This window comes from Wyeomyia smithii, chromosome 2 (genome assembly GCF_029784165.1).
Source record: "Wyeomyia smithii strain HCP4-BCI-WySm-NY-G18 chromosome 2, ASM2978416v1, whole genome shotgun sequence".
NCBI classification, from domain to species: domain Eukaryota; kingdom Metazoa; phylum Arthropoda; class Insecta; order Diptera; family Culicidae; genus Wyeomyia; species Wyeomyia smithii.
The window spans coordinates 88,693,225-88,719,904 of NC_073695.1; the positions used below are offsets into that span (position 1 = coordinate 88,693,225).

At 37.2% G+C, this 26,680-nt stretch overlaps 1 protein-coding gene across 2 annotated transcripts in view; it reads right to left on the reverse strand.

Annotated features, from left to right (window-relative positions):
• Positions 1 to 133: 133 nt before the first annotated feature.
• The window catches only part of LOC129722640 (uncharacterized), a 132,772-nt gene continuing 106,225 nt past the window's right edge, over positions 134 to 26,680 (reverse strand). For both annotated transcript variants that reach the window (XM_055676247.1, XM_055676248.1), the window contains exons 6-8: positions 2,152 to 2,751; positions 1,940 to 2,092; positions 134 to 1,428 (exon numbers count right to left, since the gene is read on the reverse strand). In XM_055676247.1, coding sequence (XP_055532222.1) covers positions 1,231 to 1,428; positions 1,940 to 2,092; positions 2,152 to 2,751 — 951 coding nt within the window. In that variant the 3' untranslated portion in view covers positions 134 to 1,230. The remainder of the gene's footprint in view (positions 1,429 to 1,939; positions 2,093 to 2,151; positions 2,752 to 26,680) is intronic.

Genomic DNA, 26,680 nt, shown 5'->3' on the forward strand with positions numbered 1-26,680 from the left:
CAGAAAATATTGTAAAGAAACTGTCAATGACTTATGATAATAAGTTTCTGAGTATACTTAGCAATATATGAAGAAGCAAAACAGCGAAGAAAATTTTGTAGAATGTCATCAATGTTGATTGAAAGTAATGAAAGACAATATCAATATATTTATTAAATTCGTTCGTTTTCTCATAGTTCAGTTCGTAGATACAATTCCAGATATACAACCAATCGCCGATTGCGGTAAAAACAAAACACAATTTCTCGTTGTAAATGTTCCAATCAACTTATGGTCATAAATACCTTGTTTGTATGAGCTGACCCTTTCATAGAACTGAGATACAAGTAAACATTTATCTAAACTATCAAAAAAAACATTCAATGAAATAGAATCGTGTCACTATGATATTGACACTGTTTAAAGTTTCCATTTTACGAAGCTCTAAATGTTGAATCGTATCACAGTTGCTATCCTACAAACGATCATTTACTTTGTAATATCCTAGTTCGTTGCTTAAATTATAGTTAAAATAAAGACATTGACATAGCTAGAGAGTCAAGCTAGTGGACAGAGAATAGTTAACTGGAGACCTGAATAGACTAACGGTAAGAATCCCTTCACCTGACTTAGTTTCTGACAGTGCTTGTGCAAAAGTAACAATTGATTAGATTCAGCACGATAAATAGCTAGACAGCTTTAATTGGAAAATAGTTCTATACTTAACAGACAGAGGTTCCGTTCGGCCAAAATTTCATAGAATGGAAGAATCTAGTCGACAAAAATAAATTTCTCCAGATTATGGTTTTGAGCAAATCAGGTTGATCTCGAACATTACCTCTGCGATATTAGCGGACAATTGGTAAGGAACAAAAAATAAGATATTGTCCGATGATATCTAAAGACAAAATGGAATACCTAAGCTTTCGGAAACACTAGTTACCGTTTCACTGCAAACTTGGGATATATAATACTCTCGTAGATGTCTCGCAGTTGGTTTAATACCAAATAAAATGAGGTGCTAGTTTAAAAAGTACCTATTTCCACTAGTTGGCACGTTACCCTATGAAATGTGCGATCTTTTTTCTCATTACAGTTATCGATCGTTGTTGTTAGTGATTAAGAAGAAAGAATCACAGAAGTCACGCTCTCTGGTACTCGTATTTTCACTTTCATGAACACATCATTTCACGAACACACAAACACACCGTTGCCCACCCATGAACACACTCACACAACAAGAACTTTCGTTTAGCTGCTATGCGAGAAGGCAGTGTTGGTGTAGGGTCCGCTGTAGATCGAACTTCCCGAATTGGAAACGGTCTTGTTACTCCTCCTAGCAACGATGCACATCACCGCGAGGACGACGGCCAACATCAGGCAGAGACCGGCAATGGCTATGGCAACAGCAAAACTTCGCTGGGACACGCAGATGGCGTCATCAGGAGTCTGTGAAGAAGGAATGTAGAAACGTTTTTAAAATTGGTCGACGTTTGAAGATTAGCTACCAGATATTAGACCAGATATTTTTAAATAATAGAGTACGATTCGGAATCGCAGTGGAACCCGAAACTAAACTTGATTCCAGTGCCAATGGAGGCTTCAAAATGTCGTGACTTTTTTTGAACCGTTTTAAGAGGCAATGCAGAAAATAATAAATTTCAAGATGTAGATGCAAATACAAGCATGCCTCCGGAAAAGCTAAGTATCAAATGCTGCTTAAACTTCGCCAAGCTTTTAATTTTCAAATTTTCACCCTTGTCACACATGACAGTATCCACTATCACTCTTACTATTTGTTATTGTCTCATGTGCCATGTGAGATTCGAAGAATGTTGGTTATAAAACCGACACTACTTTCTAATTCAGGAGAAAAAAACAATCTAAAATCGACCCAATAATAAGAGTGTAGGTACCGTAATTAAAAATATATCGGTCACAATTACGAAAATTGCCATACCTTCTCCCTGAAAACCGAATCTGCATCGTCGCTGATTACTTCGGCGTTTTCGTTAACATACAGTCCGGAGAAAACTTCGATGGTCGCCGGAAGTCCTTCGTCGTCGGTTTCTCGCTTTTGCCGCGCCTTACTTCTGCCTGCACACGATGGAGGCTGCAAAAAAAAACGAAATAATTTCCTCCTCAGCGGTACAAAATTATTCGAACACAAACCTTGTGGCAATTTGGATCATCGAGCGCACACAACCTCACGTTGCACTGGTAATACACCGAAGTGGTGTAGGGAAACTTGTGCGCTGGGAAGGTAACCGTTGCCTTACTCCGATCGTCGGTGTACTCGAACGGGCCAAGAATTTCATTGTCCAACGGGCAGCCTTCCTCGTTGACCAACTTTTGCTCGCCCCATCCCAGTCCGTCGCGTACTAAACAGTCGGTGACGTGCAACCCGTACAGCTCCTGCCTATCGATGTTGATGACCAGAGTCAGCGGGTCTCCGATCTTAACGTTCTCTGCCAATTTTTCGCCGGTGAAAATCTTCATGTGGCATCCAGGCATTGGCTTAACCTCGACGTCCTCCTCCGGTGCCGTATGATCTCTATCCAGCGAGCGACCATAATCCCGCCGATCGGTTCCACCTTCGGCGCTGGTCAATGCCAAGGGTCGATTGTCGTCGTACGATTTTTTCGTTGGTTTCATAGCCGCCTCACGGCTTTTGTAACGGCAGCGCACATGGTAACCTCGGCCCAAGTCGGTTACCAACTTCAGATGCGGCTGTAGAACGATCGTGTTGAAGAACTCGATTCCTCCATCGTCCTAAAATGAAAGAAGAAAGCAGAAAGTTAAATAATGCTTTATTGTCTAATCAATTTCATTAGCCACAAAAACCATTAAGTAGCATGAAACGACAAAAACTAATTGGAGTAGATTCACGAATCTCTGATGGTAGACCGAATCGTTCCACAAACATAACAAATGCGAACAATTCGTCAGACGAGGAGAAGAAAAATGGAACAACTGAAGTGTTGTCGTACTCGAAAATTAGAAAAGAAAGAACCCGTTTAAGAGAGCGATTGATGAATTAGCACAAAGTGAATTATTCCATCCAATCAACAGCTGAGGCCGTTAGACAAATAACCTCGAGATTGGCTCTTTGTGGCACCGTTCTTGACATTCAAATTGATTCGTCATTCCCATTGGGAGCGGAATAACGGATGGTCGAGTGTTCGAACAGAATAATTTTTCATGATATTAGGCTTGCAGCATCGCCGGCTAATACGTCCCCTTAATGGTTGTTGTAGAGTATAAATTATATTTTAGAAAGTTAAACGACGAAACGAATGAAACTACTCAGTAATAGTTTTATAACGAATCCATGTAGAGGTTGAACAATCATAAAAGTAGATAGGTACAACACGATAACAGTAGACAAAGGCAACAAAGTTTAAACAATATATTATGGCGGAATGCAACTAAAACTATTACGAAGGATTTTATGCTATTTATCAAGCTGTAGCCACCTCTCTCGGATTTCAAAAAATCGATTTATGACATAATTTAAGCAGCAATGCATACCACATATGGTAAAAATTAATTTTCATAAAAACTTCTTTAAAGGTCCAGCAGGCGAAATTCCGGACACGATAATCTGATTTATTCTAACTCTCTTTCCGTTTGGATTTTTTTCAGTTTGGATGCAGTTTTACCCATTTTCGTTAGTATGTGCTTCACAATTGACCAGTGGCTTGAATATTTTTTTTCAATTTGCCTTGGAACACTGAGGTAAAACCGACCAGAATTTTTTACAAACTCATTACATTTTTTGTCTTATGATTAGGCTGACCAGATTTCCTCGGGATAAAAACGGAACAACTGGGTTCAAAAACAGTACACATGATAACATTTATTTTTGAATTTTTTTTCCAACCAAAGCATGCAAACAATTATTCATTGCTTCGATGAACTTACCCGATCCTGAAAAGTGTAATTTTATGCAATGAGTTCCTGAAATTTGTTACATGATGATCGAAATGTTGACTAACAATTATCATGGTCTCAACTCTCAATCGCGACTTTTTAGTCTGTTCCCGATAGGGGATGTCCTTCCAGTAGTGCAGTACTGTCAGGAAGGCACAAACGTATTACTGAGATATTAAAAGAATCCTGGCTGCTTGGAAACTTGTTTACAAAATGACAAAAAGACGGGACAGTTAGAAATAGTCGAAAAACGGTACTGTCCCGTTCAAAACGGTACGGTCAGCCTACTTATGATTTACATTTAATATTTAGTAAAGTGGGCTTGTAATTCCACGAGAATGCGAAAAATGAACAAGGATAGAAGGTGTGACTTAGGCTCAGAAATTTTTCTCCTGAGCCTAAGCGAAGATGACTAGAACAAGATACCTGACTTCAAGTTTTTTCATACATTTTGCCTATGACATGTTTACAACGGTTAGTGCTGCCCTCAGATGGCTTAAATGCGTATAAAACTGTGGTTATTACTTTTAGCAAAATTGATCTATGGTGCATAATCCGCCAGATAAAAATGAAAACTAGATGGCAGCACCATTTGAGAATATTGAAAATTAGATAACCGCACGTGCAACGATATTGAAAATTAGATGGCGGACCATACAAGGATATAAAAAAATTACTTCACCTTTCGATACTTTGCCGTCATCATCAAATCATCAGTATACAAATTAGTTCGACTTTCGTTCACGCGCAGCGACATTCATGTCCGCTGCATACTGCAAGAGTCAGGTATCTTGTACTAATCATCTTTGGTCTAAGTCATTCTTTTTTCTGGAAAATTTTCTTGTAAGTCTAAGTCACACCTTCTGTCCTTGTTTTTTTCGCGTCATCGTAAAACTACATACATTGCCCACTTTACCGACCAAAGAAGGCAATTCCCACACTGACCCCGAAAATTTAATATTAACTTCTTTTAATATTTTTAGAGCCAAAACGGTTTGCTCGATCGGTTTGACGCCCTCGGCAAAGTTGTAGATAAAAATTTCGTCTCTTCAAAAAAAATATACACTCTAAAATAATTGTTTTTTTTTGTGAAAAAGACTTAAAATAAAAATTAAAAATTAATTATCTGAAAATGCACATATTTTAAAAATATAATTTTTTTGTTACAAAAACTACAAATAAAAAGCAATGAAATCGTTCAAAAAATATAACTTTTTTTCCCTGATTTCTCCATGATCGGGCCAGTTACATTGTTTAGGTCATCTTGTATAGTTAAAAAAAAAATTTAAAATGGGCTCTTTTAGATAATTAAATTTTTATTTTTATTCAACTTTTTTTCACAAAAAGAAAAGATTTTTTTTTAGAGTGTATATTTTTTCGGAAAGACAAAGCCACTATCTACAACTTTGCCAAAGACGTCATACCGATCGAACAAACAGTTTTAGCCCTAAAAATATTTGTAATCATCAATACCTTTCCAAAATAGCATTTTTCAATAGCTTCTCAAAAATGAGTCGTGTTCCAAAAAATTAAACAAATAGCACAAAATGGCATCTTTTGCCTATAGAAACGTCTATGCAAAGTATCAGCCAAATCAAAAATGACAATTGAAAAAAAAAATACAACTGGGACATTTTGTGTGGAGCTGCTCATTTGCAGGTTTTCCAGTCTGCCTCTGCCAGACGATTGTCAGACCTTTCCCTATTAGTGTCACATGAAATAAATTCCGCAGGTGCTAACTCTAAAAGCTCATAGTCAGGCATTGTCACATAACAGGATTTGGGACGTGCTCGCTCCGGTGAAGTAATTATGTAAATTTAATAAATCGTCCTGATAACATTGGTCAACACAAGTGCACTCCAAAAGCTCAAACCGGGAAAGATTATAGCTATTCAACCATTTCTGTAAATTTTGGTGCCCTAGCCACTAATTTTTTTTTTCAGAGACTTAAATGAGTTTTCTCTTGAACATAACGTTGGAGCGACGAACCCGGCAAGCAATTACTATACGAACTCTCGCGTAAGTTGAGGTGTTTTGATAATGGGCACCAAAATTAAAGTGGGAATGGTTGAATATATTCTTTCATTTTTTTTCGGTTTGAGCTTTTGGAATGCATTTTTTTTTTCATTTTGTCGACAAGTGTAATCGATGCCCATAGTGTTTCTATATTTGTCAGCAAAATTTTGAAAAAATTGCTTGTATGCCTTACTGGCAGTGTTTTCAATGTGTTCGGATATTTCGTTTTAAGCCTTTGTTTTTTTTTTCAAATTTATTATTTTTTTGTTTTTTAGCTATTTGGGGAATATCCATAAACGACGTAACATTCGAGGGAGGAGGGGGGTTTGCAGTTTTGAGACGAAGGGGAGAGGGCGAGGGTTCAAGCCAAGCTTTTCCCGCAAATATGAAACTGAGAAAAAAAAATTGGATTTTTTCTAATTGTTCTGTTTTATCACTGTTTTGTCTATTCAGGGTCATTTTTATTACTTTTTTGTCTTTTCTTGTTTATTTATGATACAAGGTATGTTTTTGATAGTAAAACTTGCATAAAAATTGTCTTGTGGGAAAGGGGGTTAATCAAAATTCATATTTTTTCATCATTTTAGCAACAAACATAGTTGCGATTTTTCGAGTGCACAAGTAATGAAGGAAAGTTTCTGAGGTTTATCTCAAAAGTGATGAAAAATCACATTGGACTATTATACGTAAATCGCGCAGTATAATTTTCAACTATAAATTTCCATCTCTGAGACTGTTTTGCCTTTATTAGTAACATTGGACTGCAAAATGTTTTTCTCAATTTTCCCGGAACAAATATAGCTTTTTCGAGTGATTTATCAAGAGTACACGTAATGTGAAGAAGTTTTTAAGGTTTTTTTTTTCAAAAGTAACGAAAAATTACATGGGACTAGGCCCGGATTGAAGAGGGGGGGGGGCAAAGCGAGCAAAGGCCCCGGGCCTTCCGACACGAGGGGCTCCTTTAGACCTGGTCCATACGTGAAGACATTGTGAAGACTTTTTTTCTACTCATCACCTTCCAGCAAAACGTTGTCATTTCAAAATTTAAAATTTGCTTACCTCTAAATTTGTGTGGGTCTCGCGAGAAGGTCTAATATCTGCCCCAGTCCTCCCAGCACCTAAATGCGGCCCTGAATGAGACTGTTATGCAATTATGGGCAGTACAGTACAGTTCGTACCAGTGAACACCCTGACAGGCTCAAACCAAAAATGGTTTCCAAAACCCGTGCAAGGAAGTTGTACGAGTAAGTGTTGACTAAGCACAAAGGAAGCATTTCGATGGACTATGAAACAAACGCGAGAATACACTGATGATTTACTGATGATTGTCGTCATTGCATAGATAATGGAAGATGAAGCAATTTCTTCAGTATTTTTGAACGGTGCTGCCATCTAATTCTCATTCTCATCTGGCGACCTATGCACGATAAATTGATTTTGCTAATAATCACAGTTTTATGAGCTTTTAAGAATTCAGCAGCACTAACCGTTGTGTAGCACTGACCTTCGTGAAGGTGGTCGTGTTTAAAACTGGAAGTCACTAATCTTGCACTTTTATGAACATTAAAAAACGGGCTCACTTAAGAAAAACAAGTTTTTGAACAAAATTTGTTCATGTCCAACACTGTTTTAGGTTGAAAATGTTATGTGGATCTAAAAAAAAATTTTTTAGAAATTCTGAAAAAAAACTTAGATTTGAGCTTGAAATTGAATTTCGAGTTCTAAATTAAGAGCGTCCTTATGTTTTCATAACGATAGCCGCACATAAAGTTTTCAGAAGATTCATAAACTCTGCCAAAAACGAATCATGAAGAACTACAAAGGGTAACGTAATAAACCTCTAGTTGTCTCTAAACCCTCTAATGCCCAGTGCCGCCTCTAGGCGGTCCTCAGTCGAACCTCTAAAAAGCTTCAATAAGAACTCAAAAAATGTTTATGAGGCTTAATAGTGATTTTTTCGAAGTCCGTCTAAAAATTAATTTGGGTACTAGAGGGTTGAAGGGTTATATACCTTTTTTGGCGAGAAAAATGAGAGAAGTTTGAACTTATTTTTGAGTACATAGCACCATTTTCATTGCATAAAATTGGTATTTTTCTAAAGGTACAGTTTATTAACAACAAAAAAATACGTTTTATTTTGAGATATACCAATTAGTACTGGAGTAATGGCCGTTTCCCCGAAACGCTATTTTTTTGCAGATGCTTGCGGTGATCCTGATAGAGACTCAGCGGGTCAACCGAAATCAAAAAACTCATATTTCATTAGTTTAGAACTGTGCCGGGTCCTTGAACGATCCCTTTTATGAGTTTTTTTTTTTCATTGCAAACGGGAACGTTTTTCCCAAAAAATGCACGTTTTGAGCGCTAAAAATTGCATTCAATTTTTTTTGCGGCAGAATGTAACTGTATGTTTCAAAAAGCAATCGTTCAAGGACCGGCGAATTTAATAACGAAAATTTAAAGAAAAGAGATGAAGGAAATCGGCTTAGTAGTTTTCCCGCAATCAGGATCACGGCAAAGTCATTTTTCGGAAAACAATATTCCGAGATAATCGCGTGTAAAGTTTCAAGTTTAGCTTATGCGGCTGTGGCGAGGCGCGTTGCAAATCGCTCTAACTTTCTTTCTGTTGCTGAGATCTTTATGAAAATTTGTGAAAATGTTCTCAAGATGTTGTATTTGAAGATAATGCAATAAATTTTTTCTCGGTTTTTTGAAAATTAAAAAGGTATATAACCCCTTGAGATGACATCATGTATCGAACTTTGACCAAATATTCACATATTTTATTATATTTTTTTTACAGAATTGTGCGACTTTTACAGGCTCATATTTTTGCCGTAGATTGTTAAGCACTTTTTTTATATAAAACATAGCTATTTAAAAATTGCGAATTTTCATACAAAAGAGTTTTTTTCATTACATTACAATACAATAAACAACTTTTTTATTTGGAACTATAACGGGAAAAAAATTCAACAGAAATATGGATTTCTATGTGGCTGATAACTTTGTCGAATATTTGAGATATGGAGAAAATCCTGAAAAAAGTTATGTTGAATGAAACTTTTTTTTTTTTTTCAAGTATAAGATATAAAAATTTGACATCCTCACCAAAGTTGCTAGCAAAAGCATTTGCTACAACTTTTCCGAAGATGATTATCTCACTGTCCCAAAAAATTAATTCTTCATATCACTTCTATGTGGAATAATCACTAAATTGTTCATTTCCATAAAAAGTATATTCCTAAAAAATGTGAGGATCATGAATTAAGAGCACGAAATCATCAAAATAAAACACTGTGCAGCTCTTCAAAATAAAACTTTAATATGTTCAAATTTCTATTCCTTTTCACTGAAATAAATTAATTTAAATTCTTGTTTTAATTCTTTCATCAATTAGTTGCTCTGTACTAATAGAGCTCTAGAGGAGAGGTAATACTACTTCTAGACTCTTAAGCAAGATTTAATACCCTTGCGATTCGCCTAAGATTTCAACCAATAACGTCACAAGGCGTTTTTTCCAGTGATACATAGAATTCACTATCCTTTAGATTATTGTTATTAGAAAATCATGCAATTTATCTGATTCCATTCTTTGTACAAAACTTTGTAGATCCTTGAAAATTATTTGTAGGGACAACTTTTTCCAGTGGCGTAGCTATGGTTTGGTGGGCCTGGTGCGGTAACAAAAATGTGGGCCCCCAATGAAAATGACTGGGTAGTTTTTTCTTTCATGAAAGGAATTGAGAGAAACAAAAAAAATAGTTTTTTATACTTTTTTATTCCGTTTTCCGCAAAATCGAAAATAAGGTTAATTTATATACTCACTTTCCGTGCTTTTTAATTGGCAAAATAAGAACTTATATAGTCGAACGCGGATTATTTTCCTTGCTCTGTTTTATGTTAGCAACACAGATAGGGGAACTGTTCCATTGTTCATCTCAGCCCATAATTATAAAACGAAAACTCAATAGAAAACTAGAAAAAACGCATATTTTCTAACTAAACCAATCAACTAATCCATGGAATGGATTCTTATTAGTTCACTTTAGATATCTCATGAAGTAGAATCCTCAAAAACTCACCTAAAATCTCTGAATTTGTTATTAAAGTCGGGTATCTATACCTAAAAACTCATTTATTTCGATCATCTAACCTAGAAAACGAAATCTACCCATTGCTCTATACGGTTACAACCTATTCATTCAGCAGCCAACCAAATGTTTTTCATCATTTGCGGACTACATTTTGTATTAATCACTAGTCACTCACTACACTAAGAATACTTTAATTTTCAAAATGTTCATTTAAAATTTTTAAGAACAAGCTCTAAATTTGAATAATTCCAACATAATTGACATAAATCAACAGTACTGCAGTGGATACCTAGACTACCAATTTGTGCATAAACAACTACAGTGGATACCTAGGTAACCTACTACGACGGTATGCGGCAACGTTCATTAACAAAGTGGTCAATATGTGTGATGAATATGGGGGCGTCGTGAGATGAATAATTAAGCAGTGGTTTAGGTGAGATGAGTATGGGAATGTTGTGGAAAATGGCTTGTTTTACAAAATTCAGGATAAAACCAACTAAGTTTACCAAATTTCCATTGATGGGCGATTCTATGAGAGCATGTAATCATATTTTGCTTATTTGTTCAACGATTTCGTGTAAATCTGGTGTTTACTCCATGCATTCTTCGTGAACGTCGGCCTAATGAGATGAATAATTAAACAAATACCCTAGACAGCGTTTTCAGCATCGCAAAAAATCGCTCCTTTATTACGTGTTTCCACGTTGCATCAAAGATAACTGAAACAAGATACCTAACTTCCAGATTTTTCATACATTTTAAACACGACCACTTTCCGATGGTTAGTGCTGCCATCTGATGACTTAAATTCTCATAAAATTGACACTATGAGCAAAACCGATTTACCGTGCATAGTCCGTCATCGATCATTGAGCTGTTCAAGATTGTATATGAAAAAGGTGTAGCAGTTTGGTCAGCTCGTCAAAGTGGGGTTTATATTGAGGGGTTATATTTATTTTCAGGTCTCGTTCTATCAAAACTTTAATTTTGATATGTCGCAAGCTAGGTAACATGGGAGTCGCGTTTATAATTCTCGAGTGTCTTCATATATCGCAGAAAATGCCCCTGGTAAATTGTAATCTAAAGTAGTGTAGAAGATACTTCCGAAAGTAGCGAGGACATAAATTATGTACAACACTCTCGTCAACGCTATTTTGTCATATATAAACATATCATTTTCTCACATTTTTGGTTGTTTTTTTTTTATTCTCGCTTATTTTCCGTCGGTCTAGTTCCGCCACTGTTGTGGCCAATCACCGACGCCCAGGGAGGCGACTCCACACCCAGGACCCTAACTCACGACCCGTTTATTAACGGACCGGCGCCAACGGCTTTACTTCCTCATGCGATGGAAGGCGTGATCCCAGAGATTTTTCGCCTCAGAAAATCTCCCGGTGTCGGCTAGGATTGAATCTAGACCAGTTTGGGTTGGTTGTGAGTGGATCACGCCACCTCACAACCATCGACACCTATGTCGGCGGTGGGATTCGAACCCAGGCGTCGAGCGTGGTTGGTGGAGACGTTACCAACCACACTAGGCCCCCGCTCTTTTTTTTGGTTGTTGTTAAAAAGAACAGAATATACAAACCCGGTACATATTCATATAAATATGAAGCAAATGTTACGGTTTGTGTAAAGTAGCACAATAAACACTTAGCTAATCTGGTTGCTGTCCAGCAATGATAAGTTAAATTGAATTTATTGTTTCTAGTAGCAGAGCACAATGATTTGATGTCGCTCTTAAAGAAGTAATTCCATCTGCCAATAGAATGTGAGACAATTTCCAAGTGCTTCTAGAGCGGTTTTATTGTTATTATTATGATTGCCATATCATCCTAGAAATTTCGCGTTTGGTTTTTGGTGGAATTATTTGTAGAAGCTTTATCGTTAATTATTAACTTTCTTAACCTCGGCAAGAGTGGAAATCTTGGCTGTAGAGTGTGCTGATAGTGGTTATCAGGAAGTTCTGATAGTACGCTTAATTGATGCGCCGGTACTTGAATTCTTCTGGAAAGTTTCATGTTTGAGAACTAAACATTCGTACACATTATTATCATTTTTAAGATGGCAGCACCGTATAGTCGTCCACATGGATAGTAAAAAAAATATTTCACCTTTCAGCAGTCATGTCTTGGCCTTGTCGTCAGTTGATTTTGACGTCAAGTCTACATCAAATTAACAGTGTATAAATTAGTTCGACTTTTGCTCACGCGCAGCGACAATCATGTCCGATGAATTCTGCAAGAGTCAGGTATCTTGTTCTAGTCATCTTTGGTTGCATCGAATGTTTTCTGCGGTCGGAAAACATTCAACTTCGGCGTCAGTCGAATCACAAATCATGTTAAAAATGAACATCGGTATCATGTTTACTCTGTCCGTGTGGATCACGAAGGCAGAGTGGCGAGCACAAATATGTACATGAGGTTGAGTTGAGATGGGCATGTTGACCGGTTCGGTGTTCGCAAGATTTTAGGGCCCCTTTGAGTGGTGGGCCTGGTGCGGACCGCACCAACCGCACCCCCCTAGCTACGCTACTGACTTTTTCACAATAGATAAAGTCATTTTTCAATGTATGCAATGCTTTGATAGGGAGTAACCTATTTCTAGATCCCACTGTCTGGCAATGATATTATGAAAAAAAAACAGTTGTAGCTATTTTTCATTTCTGCAACTTTGCTACGGGATCTAAAATGTGTTAGCTCTACGAACCTTTCAAAGACCCTTTGCAGAATGTTTGAATGTTCGCAGTAGATTCCTGAGTAATTTTCCATTATATTATTTTTTACAAAAAACCCGTATCTAATGATGTTTTACAATGTTTCATTTGTTGGACATATGAGTAGCAAAACGAATAGAAAAGCATAAATAAAATATTGATTTATTAAGCCACATACATTTGAAAGTTAAATTAAAAATAATAATAATAATAACACTGGTCGACGAAAGCTAAGAAAAGCTGCTCTGAAGCGCAAAATTGTTGCTCTAGAAAGATTATAGCTTTTTTATCATTCTTGTGAAATTTGGTGGCTAGTGTCGAAACGCGTCAACTTACGTCAAAGTGTCGCATAGCAATTCGCATCGCTTAGTAAAATTCAGAAACGTCGTTTCAACTTAACCCTTTAGTGCCCAAATTAATTTTCAAATGGACTTCGAAAAAATCACTATGAGGCTTAGTGAACATTTTTTAAGTTCTTATTGAAGCTTTTTAGAGGTTCAATTGAAGACCGCCTAGAGGCGGCACTGGGCACTAGACGGTTAAGCATAAAGGGAACCTGTGTTGACCAGTGTAAACAATGAAAAAAGAAAGAAAGAAAAAAAGAAGAAAATCGATACTTATTTGCATTGCATCTGCACCATTTACGGTAGAAAAAAAAGCACTGTCTGTCCACTCAATCATGCATACAAGCTTTCGTACAAGATTTTAATGGGAGTTCGACACTACTTCTGTTCGTCACTTCCAATGTATGAAATACAATTTTGGAAGTAATAAATAAAGTAAAGATCACTTTCAAACTCAAACTAACATAGTTTATTGAAATCTGAGGATGGGTTTTCTAATCCTACGAGTCGACGTGATATTCATCAGGACTGTTAAGCCTTATGGTGCAATATTTATACACAAGAATATAAATAGTTGTTGTTACTTGCATACTTTTAATTTGTTAGTTCTTTTTTAGAAATTTGACTGCATAACTGCTTGTTTACTATGGGACACTGGCAGTGCGCATGTTCTAAGGTTCAGCCAGATCAACCTTAAAAGCCCTTTCGTTCACTCACGGAACAGTTCAAAGTATACCACGCGGAACGAATTTTTCTAATCTTCAATACCGTTTCTAGCTAGCCTTGGGGCTACCAGTAAGAGCTGGAAATGCCACTTCACATTTGTCATGCTGTGCCACAGGCTGCGAACTCCATACAAACATGTATAGAAAGAACTCGCTCCAAGCTCATGCCGGTCGAGCGAGAAAAATCAAAAGTGTAACCGACTAAAGTAGCCCGCTAAAGCTAGCTGCTACGTGTAATGCGGCTGTGACCCTTTTTCTGAGACCCTTCGCCAGTCCACAGCTTGAAAAAGCGAGGCGAGTTAATGCGCAGCACAAATTGTACAGAGCGCCGCGATGCTTGGCTGGCAGGGCAATAATCGAAGAGATCGAAAATAGGTTTTTGTAGTCTGCACTCGGACCGTAGCTTAGCTGTCTGCCTCCTTTCGGTTTGGAAGTTAATAAACATGGGGTAGGCCGTCAGACCGGGGGTTTATGGCGGCTCGAGTGGCCTGCACCAGCTCCTATGAACGAACCAATCAATTACCATAATGCATACAATTTCTCAAGTGGACATTTTGCTCGAGCGAGAGACAGAAACTGCTCGCATACAGTTGCAGAGCTAGATGGTAATCCAGAATAATTGTCCATTGCACAGCCTCATTCGGCGAACGCATGTCGCGACCGACTCTTTTGATGCACTCTGTAGTCGATGTGGGTAACGTTAATCATGATTCTTTCGTTCGAGCTCTGTCGCTATTTTTTTCTCTCTCTCGCTCTTTCTCGGTGGTCTGTCAACACAGCTTTACAGTTACTTTTACCTGATTTTTAGTCATCGCAGGGATGTGTACTTTGTCCATTAGGGGCACCTTCAGCGAGGCTATGTATATATTAGCAAATCGAATTATGATTGTAGAATCAATCATTAAAGCAGGTATTAGACGAAGCAAATATTTGCTATTTTTTAATACAGATTTAATTTTGTGCAAATAATAATCGTACCAAAAATAGCAAATATTTGCTTCGTCTAATACCTGTGTAAAATATGAACTGTAGAAATGAAAATCATTGTAAAACTCGACTTCGACGGCTCTAGTTACTCGATGATTTATTTAACGAAAGATGCGATTCAATACTAGACTACTACTCTTCATCAATCAAAAAGGGATATTTGTGATAACAGCAATTTCAAATGCTATAACGGCACTTTTAAAATACAAAACAGAAAATAAGTCTGAAAAAAACCTAAAGACTGGTATTACACGAGCAAAATTAAAAATTGGTTTCTGTTTAACAGAGATTGAACCATCTATCATACAGCCGGAACGTTATGAGTAAATTGTTATAATTAATCTTTATATATAGTGGTAAATAAATTTCCAACTTATTTCTTTTTGTGTGGAAATTCGATTGTTTCGCAAATTGTTTGGACCTTTTTTCAAATTTGCAAATGTTTTGAAGTGTGTAATTCAAAAGCAGAAAGTTTTTTGTCCTGCTGATATGAACCAATTAAACAAACTATGGCTCTGAGACGCTAATTCTAATTTATTCTGCGTTGCTTCGAGCAATGGGTCAAACTGACAACCGTTTTACAGTTAAACGTGATTATCAAGGCCTCGGAAACGCCATATCAGCATACATTTCGCACTGAGGCGTATTAGGCGATGCATCCGAAGTGCACGATTTTTATGCGTGCAATGTAAATGTAGGCATTCAAGTGCCGTTGCAGTCGGTCGCGGTACAGGTAGTTTCGTGATGACAAATAACATGCGAAACTCCCGCAAGATCTCGAAACTGATGCCATCATCAACACTATTTTATGTCGTTTTTGCGGTTCACGCACTATTTCCCAAACAGAATGTTTTGCCCTTCGCACAGGGAACACAGTTGCTCTGGTTCGGTTTCAGGGAGCGCTTATCCGTCGTTTTGGAAAATTACCCACTATGTGGGTTCCGTTCTTATTCCCGCTGGCGGTCATGAACAGTTGCAGCGTGTATGAATATTCTGCAAGGTGGCAAAGTGGGTGTTCTGCTGGGAAAGAAAGAGAACAATAATGAACATACCCATTCATCTGTGCTGGAATTTGTTGCCGCAGGGATAAAGTTAGTAGTTCAATTGAGGGAAGCAGCCGGGTGACACAATTTGGACAATGGGAAAACTTTATTAAGTTGTCATACTATTTCCTCATTATTTATTTTATTTTTTATTTTTCATTGGCAAAAACTGAAACAAAAGCCTTTAAATATAGGTCCCAAACGAATGGGCGTTTGGTGCAAGAGAGAAAAAAAAACAAACCAAACGAGTAACCAAGATACCGATCAGAGCTACAAACGAGCGTCTAAACCAGGGACCTGAAAAGAATAAAAATTTAGTTCACACTTCAGATCCACTGACAACGTTTTCATCGTTATTTTTACTATCGCCATCCTCCATCAGACCGCAAGCTGACGAATACACTTTTTATGCGATTTTTTTCTGCCGATTGTTGTGAAAAAATTATTAGTTGTGGTTTGTGCTATTTAGCGCAGAAGACAGTTACTCAGCGCATAAATTGTCGTTCGGGGTGAAGTGAACGTAATTGCTTTACTATTGTCGATGCTGGCCCGAGAAAATAACAGCATCTGAAATCTATGAAATGAAGTTATGATTTTTTGTGATGATGTCTATTTCAAAATGTAACGCTTGTGTTAGAAAAAATGTATTCATGAATTCCAAAAATTAGCTGGGTTAGGGATTCCCTAGAGCTTGTGTTTCAAATGCGTACAATAAAAGCGCTTTCAAACGAACAAATTATGCTCAATAGTCACGGCGTATGCTAGTAAATTTTGTTTTATAGCCTTTCTTTTCCCATCTCGGTATGACTTCCTCGAGACGTTCGAATGTTTCTGTCAGAACCAGTTGGTGGCCATCACCATTACCAGTCGGTAGGTACTTTCTTTCCGTACGCTCATAAACCTAAGAAACTTCAATGCACGAATTCCACGAAACTCCACACTGCGGCCAAGGCAAGACAAACGACCGCAAACCGCCAATAACAATGCTCTGAAGTGTTACCGCGGACACATAGAGCACGATTCTTGTATTTTGATTCGGAATTTTCTATTGTTGTCTTCCTCGTGCAATTTTCTTCTCTTTTTATTAGTTTGCTTCCCCCGACACGGCTACCGATAGCAACCAGAAGGGCTTCAGCCGTACTTGACAGGGCCATGGCTGGCGCGCTTGTTGTTGCGATGATATCAGCCAGCTAATGGTGAGCATTGTATGAACCGTAGAACATACCAGGAGCTTCTGCTTCACCCGCCTTGCATTAGGTATGATTACAACGCAGCGCTTACCTGGTGGGTCTTACTGGTGCCTAAGTGAGTGTGGAAGGAATAAACAGATAACAGCATAAGCCCTGCTGCTGCAAGCAACCGGATAACGGTTTGGGGTCAAAGTGATCTGCGGGAGAAAGTTGTACTAATGATAGATGATTGATCCCGGATTCTTGCCGGGGCGCTTTAGCTCTCACAGTTGTCTTTGGTGACCTATTTTGCTGCGAAAGCGAGTGATCGCCGTTTTAGGGACCACGTGCTTCGAGGCATAGATACAATAATGGGCTGTAGATTGGCTACGATGGCGATACTGGAAGCTCAAGGTCTGAGGGTAGACCAGACTCGGCTGCTGCTGCTGTATGGCTGTGTTTCTTGCGTGCTACTTTCAGTTAATTTGCATTCGCAAATCGTGTTCATGTTTCGAATATGGGATGCTTAGGTAACAAGCATAGGCTGCTGGCGAGAATCGTAATTTGGGTTCGGAAAACATGTTAACAATGCATTAGTGTGTTATAATATTTGTGTTGCCTATTATTAGGTTGAATTGAGACGTTTTAGACTGATGATAGTATACAGTCTTTAGATTATAGTAAAGTACATATTCCAAGCCTATCGAAGAATATGCTGAAGGTCAGAAAATCACTGCAACAGTCTTTTTATACAACACTAGCTGTCCGGGCAAAGTTCGTTCCACCTTTTTTTTCTTTATTTAAATGATTTTAAACACTCTAAATTGATTTTACCTACATCCAAAGGTTTACCTTCCGATTTGTTTATAGTCTGCAAATGCACAGATTCGCACATTGGATACGTTCAAACTCAATAGAAAAATTGTTTAAAATAATTGGTTTTATCGGAATGACAACGTCCCTTCAGCTCTTGTACATCACCTCGATTTTAAAAATACATTATTGAATGACATTTGCAGCTGATTTCCAGAAACCGGAAGTCGCTATCTTGGATTTCAAAAAAAGCACGTGGAGTTCATTTCTGGCCTCTGAGCGTCATTCTGGTTCCAAAAATAAACATTTTGGGTTCTAATCGGTCTTTTTGGGCTGTTTCCTAGAAACCGTAAGACACAATCTTAGAGTTCAAAATACACCTAAGTCGCTTTTTACGCGGGAGATACGTGTTGCGTAAAAAACCGCGTAAAAATATACAGCGTAAATTCCGGAATCCGCGTAAAAAATCGCGTAAATTCCGGAATCCGCGCAAAAAAATACCGCGTAAATTTCGGAATCCGCGTAAACAAACCACGTGAATTCTGGAATCCGCGTAAAAAACCCGCGTAAAAAACCGCGTAAAAAGCGACCTTAGTGTAGTGTCTGAGGTCGATTTTTGGCTTCTGTGCATCATCACGATTACGGAGACACCCATTTCGCAGTCTGTGTATAAATGAACAGAAAATCGAGTTCCGAATAGGAATGTATCACAAAGGCTTTGCTTTGCTTTGCATCATCACGATTACGGAAATACCCTTATTGTGTGGTATTTGGTCCTTTTCGGCTGTTTTATAGAAAACGGAAGTCGCCATCTTAAAATTAAAAATGATTTCCGGGGTTGATATTTTACTTCTGTGCATCATTCTGTTTCCGAAAATATCCGTATTGCGCGGTAGTCAGTAATTTTGGGTTGTTTACCAGAAACCGCAAGTCGCCGTCTTAGAATTCAAAATCGTGTTTGAGGTAGACATTTGACTTCTATGCATCGTCTTAGTTACGTGAATAGCCATATTGTATAATATTTGGTCCCTTTTAAAGCGTGAGTCGTCATTTTTTAATTCAAAATTGTATCTGTGGTCGATTTTCGGCTTCTGTGCATAATCATGATTACCGAAATACCTATATTGGGTGGTATTTGGTCACTGTTGGCTGTTTTTCAGAAACAGGAAGTTGCCATCTTGGATTTCAAAATAGTATGTGGAGTCGATTTCAAGACTCTGAGCGTTATTCTGGTTCCGGAAACACCCATATAGAATGGTATTCAGTCATTTTGGGATGTTTCCCAGAAACTGGAAGTCACCATTATTTTTGGCTTCTGTGCATCATCGCATTTGCGGAAATACCCATATTTGATGGTATTTGGTCACTTTCGGCCGTTTTCTAGCCCCCCTCTTCTTTCAAATTAGGGTGGGGTGTTAAACCAAATTTGTGTTTTATTTGCATGGGACCCCTCCCTTTCAGAAAAAGAAGGGGTGTCGAACCACCATGTAAATAGTTTTTGCTCCCAAAACTCTTCACATGCCAAATTTGGTTCCAATTGTTTGATTAATTCTGGAGTCATTCAAAAATTTGTGTTTCATTTGTATGGAAGCCCTCCTTTCCAGTAGAGGGAGGGGTGTCAAACAACCAAGGAAACATTTCTTACCCTCGAGGAACATCCAGGTGCAAAATTTAGTTCCGTTTACTTAATTAGTTTATGATTTATGCAGAAATTTGTGTTTCATTTGTATGGAAACCTTCCCCTTTTATAGAAAATGTCGATCTACCACACAACTATTTCTTGCTCTCGTAAATTACCACACGCCAAATTTGGTTCCATTTGCTTCAATAAATCTCCAGTTATAAAGATATTTGTGTTTCGTTTGTATGGAAGCCCTCCTTTACAGATCAGGGAGGGGTGTCAAATCACCATAGAAATATTTCGTGCTTCTTTATACCAGGGCGCGATGTGGTCCCCGTGGTTCTGTGGTTAGCGATGTCGGTCGGCTAGCTCTCCCACACAGTTGTGATATCGGGTTCGATTCCCGATCGAGTCGGAATCTCCTCGAGCTGGAAATTCTCTCGACTCAGCACTGGGCACGGTGTATTGTTGTACTTATCCTACACATGCAAAATGTGCCAAAAACAATATCGATAACTAATTCTCTCAACTAATCTAGTTGATCGAGACCGCTATTAGCCCCAAAGCTAAGCGTGCGATATTGTTGTTGTTATACCAGGGCTCTACATTTTCGAAACAAAACAATGAAACTGAATATCTCGCGCTGTCATTTCGATTCGAACAGTTTCATTTTTACTCGATTCCTTTCGGCTGCTGTCATCGAATCACTTCTTTCTATCTTTCCCGTCTGTTGTTCATCGGATCAACCTAAATGAAACTGATGACTATCTCAATTGACGGAAAGAGTGACGGAGAGAGAGACTCTTTCATTTCCCTCAGCATTTCAGTTGAAATTAGCACCGCATCGCGTCATTTGATGATAGTTTTCTAATACCGCAAGCTGTAGTTAGAACGGCAATGGTATCCAACAAATACGTCACGCAAGTTCCGATCAATATTTCCTCCCTCTTTCCTATATATGTGTGAAGTAGTCTTCGTCAGCGCTATTGTCATTTTCAATTACGAATCATCATGTGAGAGTGATGGTGATCATCTCCGCTTTCAATTGAAAAGCATTTGTATCAATTTCAAGCCCTTCCAGTTGTCAAAATCAAAGCAAGAGCTTTCGACTGGGTTTCATGTGACTCACGAAGTGCTCGAAAATGATACAAAAGCTTTTCAATTCAAAGCGACGGGTCAAAGCGTCACTATAACCTGATAATTGGCAATTGAAAATGACTTTGTCAGACTCTGATTTATATATTTACGTGCCAAGTTTGGCTTCATTTACTCAATTAGTTCTCGAGTTATTCTTTCCAGAGGCTTTCTTTTCAGAGAAGGGGGGGGGTCTCAAACTATCATAAGAACCTTCCCCGACCCCAGAAACCTCTACATACAAGTTTTCCATATGGATCAGACTACAGATAGACAGAGAGACAGACAGACAGACAGAACTCCATTTTTATATGAATAGATGGCCATGAACTTCTGGAGCGTAAGAATCTAATATGAACACGGGAGTGAGAACCGGTAACGCTTTTTTGTTTGTCGGTGATGGCATGTTCGAGAGTTGTGATTTTTGTTGAGTGGATGTCGCCATATTGTGATGAATTCTGAAGCATCTGAATATAAAAGTTTGTTCAAAGTGTAGTGATACACTAGGAATTATGACAAAATTGCAATTGGGAAAATCCACATCTTCGTTATTGCCTGGAGGATTGTGCTGCAAACACACTGCCACTGAAAATGCTCTCACTCACCAATATGTGCTTTGGTTTTGTTTCCAACCGGGTGAAGGGAAACCTCAAATAAAATCGTACTGTGATTGTAGTAAACTTTGTACTCCTTAAGGTGCCAATCATCGTATGGAAAAAAGTGACCGAAAAATTTCAAAAAAAAAACCTGTACAAAATGTTCACCTGCTCGAAAAAACACCCTGTGCAAAATTTCAGCTCAATCGGACTTAAAATGAGGTGGCGCAAAGCGATTGAAGTTTGGCTTTTTTGAAAACCGAAAAATCACCCAAGGGGGGAAACGTGAAATTTCGGTTTTCGAAAAATTTTTTTTGATGCCAAATGGCTCAAAAACGCATGAAACGTCGAGAATTGGTGTCATCTGAAAAAATTTTTTTTTGCAAAAATTTACTCTCTGGGACTTAGTCGTTTTTTCAATTGTGGAAGGTGGAGTTCAAAGTGTTTAGAATTTTTTTTTGGAAATTGATCACTAGTCTCTCGAAATAGCTTGTATAATGATATACACTATAACTAGCATCGAATACGTTATGTTCCATTAGGGTGATTCATTTATTCGGCATAGGGTGGTTCATAATATTGTGTAAAAATGAGTATAAAATGAAAAAAATCACTTTTCACTGAATACCAATAGAAGTATTCCTGAAAATATAATATTTGTTATATCATTGTCGTTAGGGTGGCAATGTTGAATTGGAAAAATTATAAGTAAAATGGCAAAAATTACAGAACAAATTTACAAAATATATCAAACTACTCTGTGCAAAAAAAAATACCTCAACCAAAATTAAGATTGTGTCTCGTGGAAAATGTTGAATGCTTTCATGTCATTTGCAAAATCACACACAGGAGGTACATGGAATTTTAATATTTGAAAAATGGTTCCGATTCCAAGTGTCTTAAACTTTTAAATGAAACGGTGGAAACTGATGGAATATGTTATATTACTTTGTTTGAAAAATCTACTCTCTAAAACACTTGCACTCGTCTTTCGAATGTTGTACCAGACAATTTATTCGTTTTATTTACCACATAAATGTCCTTTGCCAACACTTGAACGAACACACAGTGCTCTGGCCTATATAATCGGACAAAAGACTGTATCGATGTTATTCAGTGATAATGAGAGTTTAGGGATCTCAATCAGATACGCAACACAATTGACTCGTTGTTTCTGGTTTTGCGTCGTTTTGACAGTTCGACCATACATTTTCTGTCAAGTTTACATCATCAGAACATGAACGTGCCCATTGGCTGAAACTTTGCATAGACGTTTTTATAGGCAAAAGATGCCATTTTGTGCTACTGGTTTAATTTATTGAAACCAACTCATTTTTGAAAAGCTATTGGAAAATGCTATTTCGGATAGGTATTGATGATTACAAAAATGTTTGAGCCAACACGGTTCGTTTGAGCAGTGTGACATCTTCGGCAAAGTTTTAGATAATAGTTTTGTTTTTCAAAAAAAATATACACTCTAAAAACAAATTACTAGTTTAAAAAAAAAAGAAGGTTATAAATTAACTATCGAAAACAGCCCATTTAAAAAAAACTGATTTTTTTATAAAAACCTCGAAAGTTTACCTGAACAACGAAACCGGCCATGTAGAAATCGGAAAAAAAGTTATATATTTTGAATTTATTTTTTTTTCACAGGGTACATTTTTTTGGAGGATCGAAGTTATTATTTACAACTTCGCCAGATACACTATGCCAATCAAATAAACCGTTTTGACTGTAGAAATATTCTTGATTCCTCATAGAGTGCTCTATTAGAAATTAAAAATATGTCTACAGTCGAAACGGCATAGTGTCTTCGGCAAAGTTGTAGATAATATTTTGTCCTTCCAAAAAAAAGATGTCTTTTAAAAAAAATAATTGAAAATAAATTTTTTTTTTCAAAAAAAAAATTTTTTTTTTCAAAAAATGATAACTTATTTTTCTTAATTTCTATATGATCGGACTGGTTTCATTGTTTTGGTAATCTTTCGTAGGTTTTATTAAAAAATCAAGTTTTTAAAAAATGAGCCCTTTTGAATAATTAATTTTTAATCTTTCTTCTAACTTCTGAATGAATAATTTTTTGAGTGTATTTTTTTTGAAAAGACAGAATTATTTTCTACAACTTTGTCGAAAACGTCACACCAATCAAACGAACCGAAGTGCTTTTTTTTATTTTATACTCATTTTTCACAATATTATGAACCACCCTATGCCGAATAAATGAACCACCCTAATGAAACATAATGTATTCGATGCTAGTTATAGTGTATATCATTATACAAGCTATTTCGAGAGACTAGTGATCAATTTCAAAAGATAAATTCTAAACATTTTGTACTCCGCCTTCCACAATTGAAAATACGACTAAGTCCCAGAGAGCAAATTTTTGCAAAAAAAATTTTTTTCAGATGACACCAATTCTCGACGTTTCATGCGTTTTTAAGTCATTTGGCATCAAAAAAAAAAATTCGAAAACCGAAATTTCACGTACCCCCCCCCCCCCTTGGGTGATTTTTCGGTTTTCAAAAAAGCCAAACTTCAATCGCTTTGCGCCACCCCATTTTAAGTTCGATTGAGCTGAAACTTTGCACAGGGTGTTTTTTCGAGCAGGTGAACATTTTGTATAGGTTTTTTTTTTGAAATTCGAGATGACCATTTTGCCTGGCACCCTAGTACTCATGCCTTCAAACAAGGATCGAGTAACAATACTAGATACAGTGTTGTTTTGATTTTATCACGGTCAAAAAACACTTTTTGGTGAATCTAGCGAGGCTGTGGATTCGAGGAAAAGTTGCAGGTTAGTATTTTTTCGATGAAAATCATTGTAATCTAGCAAAAAATACTGATTTTTATCATTTCACCAAGTCCACGGTTTCGTTGGGATCATGAAAAGATGTTTTTTGACCGTGATAAAATCGCCATTTTATGCAAGAAGCGCGTCTGGTTTAAATTGGAAATTGGCTACGAAAATTACCCTGATTCGCAGTGACTTTGATCACTTAATCTCTTATTTGAATTGGTGATAAAAAGCGCGCGCAGAGCTAGTGATTTGTCGTAATCTCCACTGCTTCTGTTCAACAAGCTGCGATACGTTAAGTTTTTCTAATCTGTTTCCTGTTTTGTTCTAAAATTCTTAAGATTGTCAATATTAATTTTACGATTTCGACGTAGACCCTCAGGAAGTTCCACTTCTTAGAGGTGTAGAATAAAAATCTAAAAACGGAACTTCAAATGCTTATAAGTCGATTAGTTTTTAACGGATTTTCTTCGTTCTTACAGCAAATGATTAAAAAATCATCTATGCACTCGCCGAACTATTGTACTATTGAAAATTGTCAAGCCTTGTTGAATCGTAGATTTCAACTTCTGAATGTTTGTTTTATGTTTACTATCCCTAACATGATCGACGTCTATTATAACTAGTCAACCGGGAATGCGCTCTTTGGGATATATAAGAGCCTACTTCTGCTCAAACCAATCATTTCACTAGTGTATGGTGGGAAGAACGGTCGCAACTAAGTAGCAGCTGGTAGCAGCAGCGGGTAGCAACGAAGGTAGCAAAAGACTTGCCTAGTCTGCTTTCGGCTCAAAAGAATCATTTTACTACTAGATGGTGGGTCACAGACGGCCACTTCTTTCGGTGGAGCTTCGGCTGGTTATGGTAACAACACAAACTCTCTGGATTTTGGCAATCGTTAAATTTTTAGTCAAAAAAACAGCTTTCTACTGTGTTGTCAGAGTGCTGTAATTCCCACTTTTGGAGTAGCAGAGATGCGTTCAGCATCATATCCGTATTTAAATTAAACAACAATTGTCCTTTTGAGAACAAATAAATAAATATTAAAGATTGAATATTTTTTCGATTTGCATCTTGCGTTGACCGCTGAAAAAAAACAAAACCAGTCAAAAGTAAGGAGTTTGTAACAAAGCAGGCATCTCACAACATGAACATGGGCAAACACGTCCACGTCATTGAGAATCATGTTTAAATGAATTCTCAAAAATGTATATGGTCCTTTCTTGGTTCCTTTTCTCTGCTATTTTTTCTACCCGCAACGCAACGCAAACTGCTCAAACTGAAGCTCTTTGTTCTCACACAATGTGTCACAAAAAGCAGCACAAAGTGTTTTTCCGTTCTCCCTCTCTTGAAATATTTCTCACTTTGTGATATCTTTCATAGTCATTTCGTTTTCGCTCTTTCTCTTTGTGCCTGTTGGTTGCCAAAATGTGTAGGTACCGTTCTCGTTGTGTCTTGACGTAAAATCAACACACTGAGCGCAATGAGTGTGCGAATGACAGCCCTGGTCTTCAGCAAAGTTATTTTGTTAACTATTCTTCATTTTATAAAAGTTAGAGTTCTGTGTTATTTTTCTCATTTTTACATACAAAAATCAACTTTGCTGAATAAAATTGTAGCTCATTTTATAAGAAACAACGTTTTCGAAAACACCATGCTTCTCGCTTCCAATTTAAATAAACAATTATGAAGTTTTTTTAGCATGCCCCTGAAATCATTATTTTAGAATAACTTTTATTGTGATTTTCCAAAATTTCGAATGTTCTATAATGTTGTTTATTATAATAAAATACACAAGTTCACCAAAAAAAATAATTTTTATCTTTTATATGAGCAATTCTCGCTGAAACCGTCCCACTGGTGACATGAGGTCTTTAAAAAAGGTTGTTTTTGTGTCTGAATGATTGAAAGTAGTGAAGAAATGAGAAAACCACTTTGGTTAGTTCGTATTCATGGACCCCTCGGGCACAAATCGGTTAAACGGTTTTTAGAAAAATTGATTTTTGAGCAAATTTTGATCTATTTATTGATTTATTTCTTTTGAAATTGTCATTGGACCCCCTGCAACTAGCACATCGTTTTAAAGAGGACTGATAGAGCTTTCATTTGAAGAAGAATCAAATTGGCCGTTATTGTGGATCTCGCCGCCATCTTGGATTTCATCAGAAAAACGTGTTTTTGAGCAAGTTTGCAATCACCGATTTTAAATTTGACATCACTATTAGAAAGCAGAGAAAAAATGCTTTAAGACACATTCGAAACATTGAGTGAGCATTGAGTTTACCTTGTCATTCTGGTCACTTCTCAAAATCGAGCTACAAACAGTTCAACGCATGACGCACGGCCAATATCAAATCAACGCAATTTGCTGAGCCTGTCTACTACGATGTGTGCGAAGGTTAATCATGCTCATCACTCATGCTCATGCGTAGAGTTCTGCAAACTGGATTTTCCAGACGTATTTCAAAAGAAGCATTTAATAAAAAAATATTAAGACCAAGAAAAGTAATACATATCATCATCATGGGATCATATGATAAGTGGTAGAGCTTAAATAAGACTTTAAAGCCCTAAAGACAAACCTTCCTTTAGAAATGGTTGAGGAGAATCCATTAGGTGTCCTCAAAAAGGTAAAATAATCATCGTAGAGTATTAAAAGAGCCTTGTTGAAGCGATGAAAGCAAGGAAAACAGATTTTGTTGAA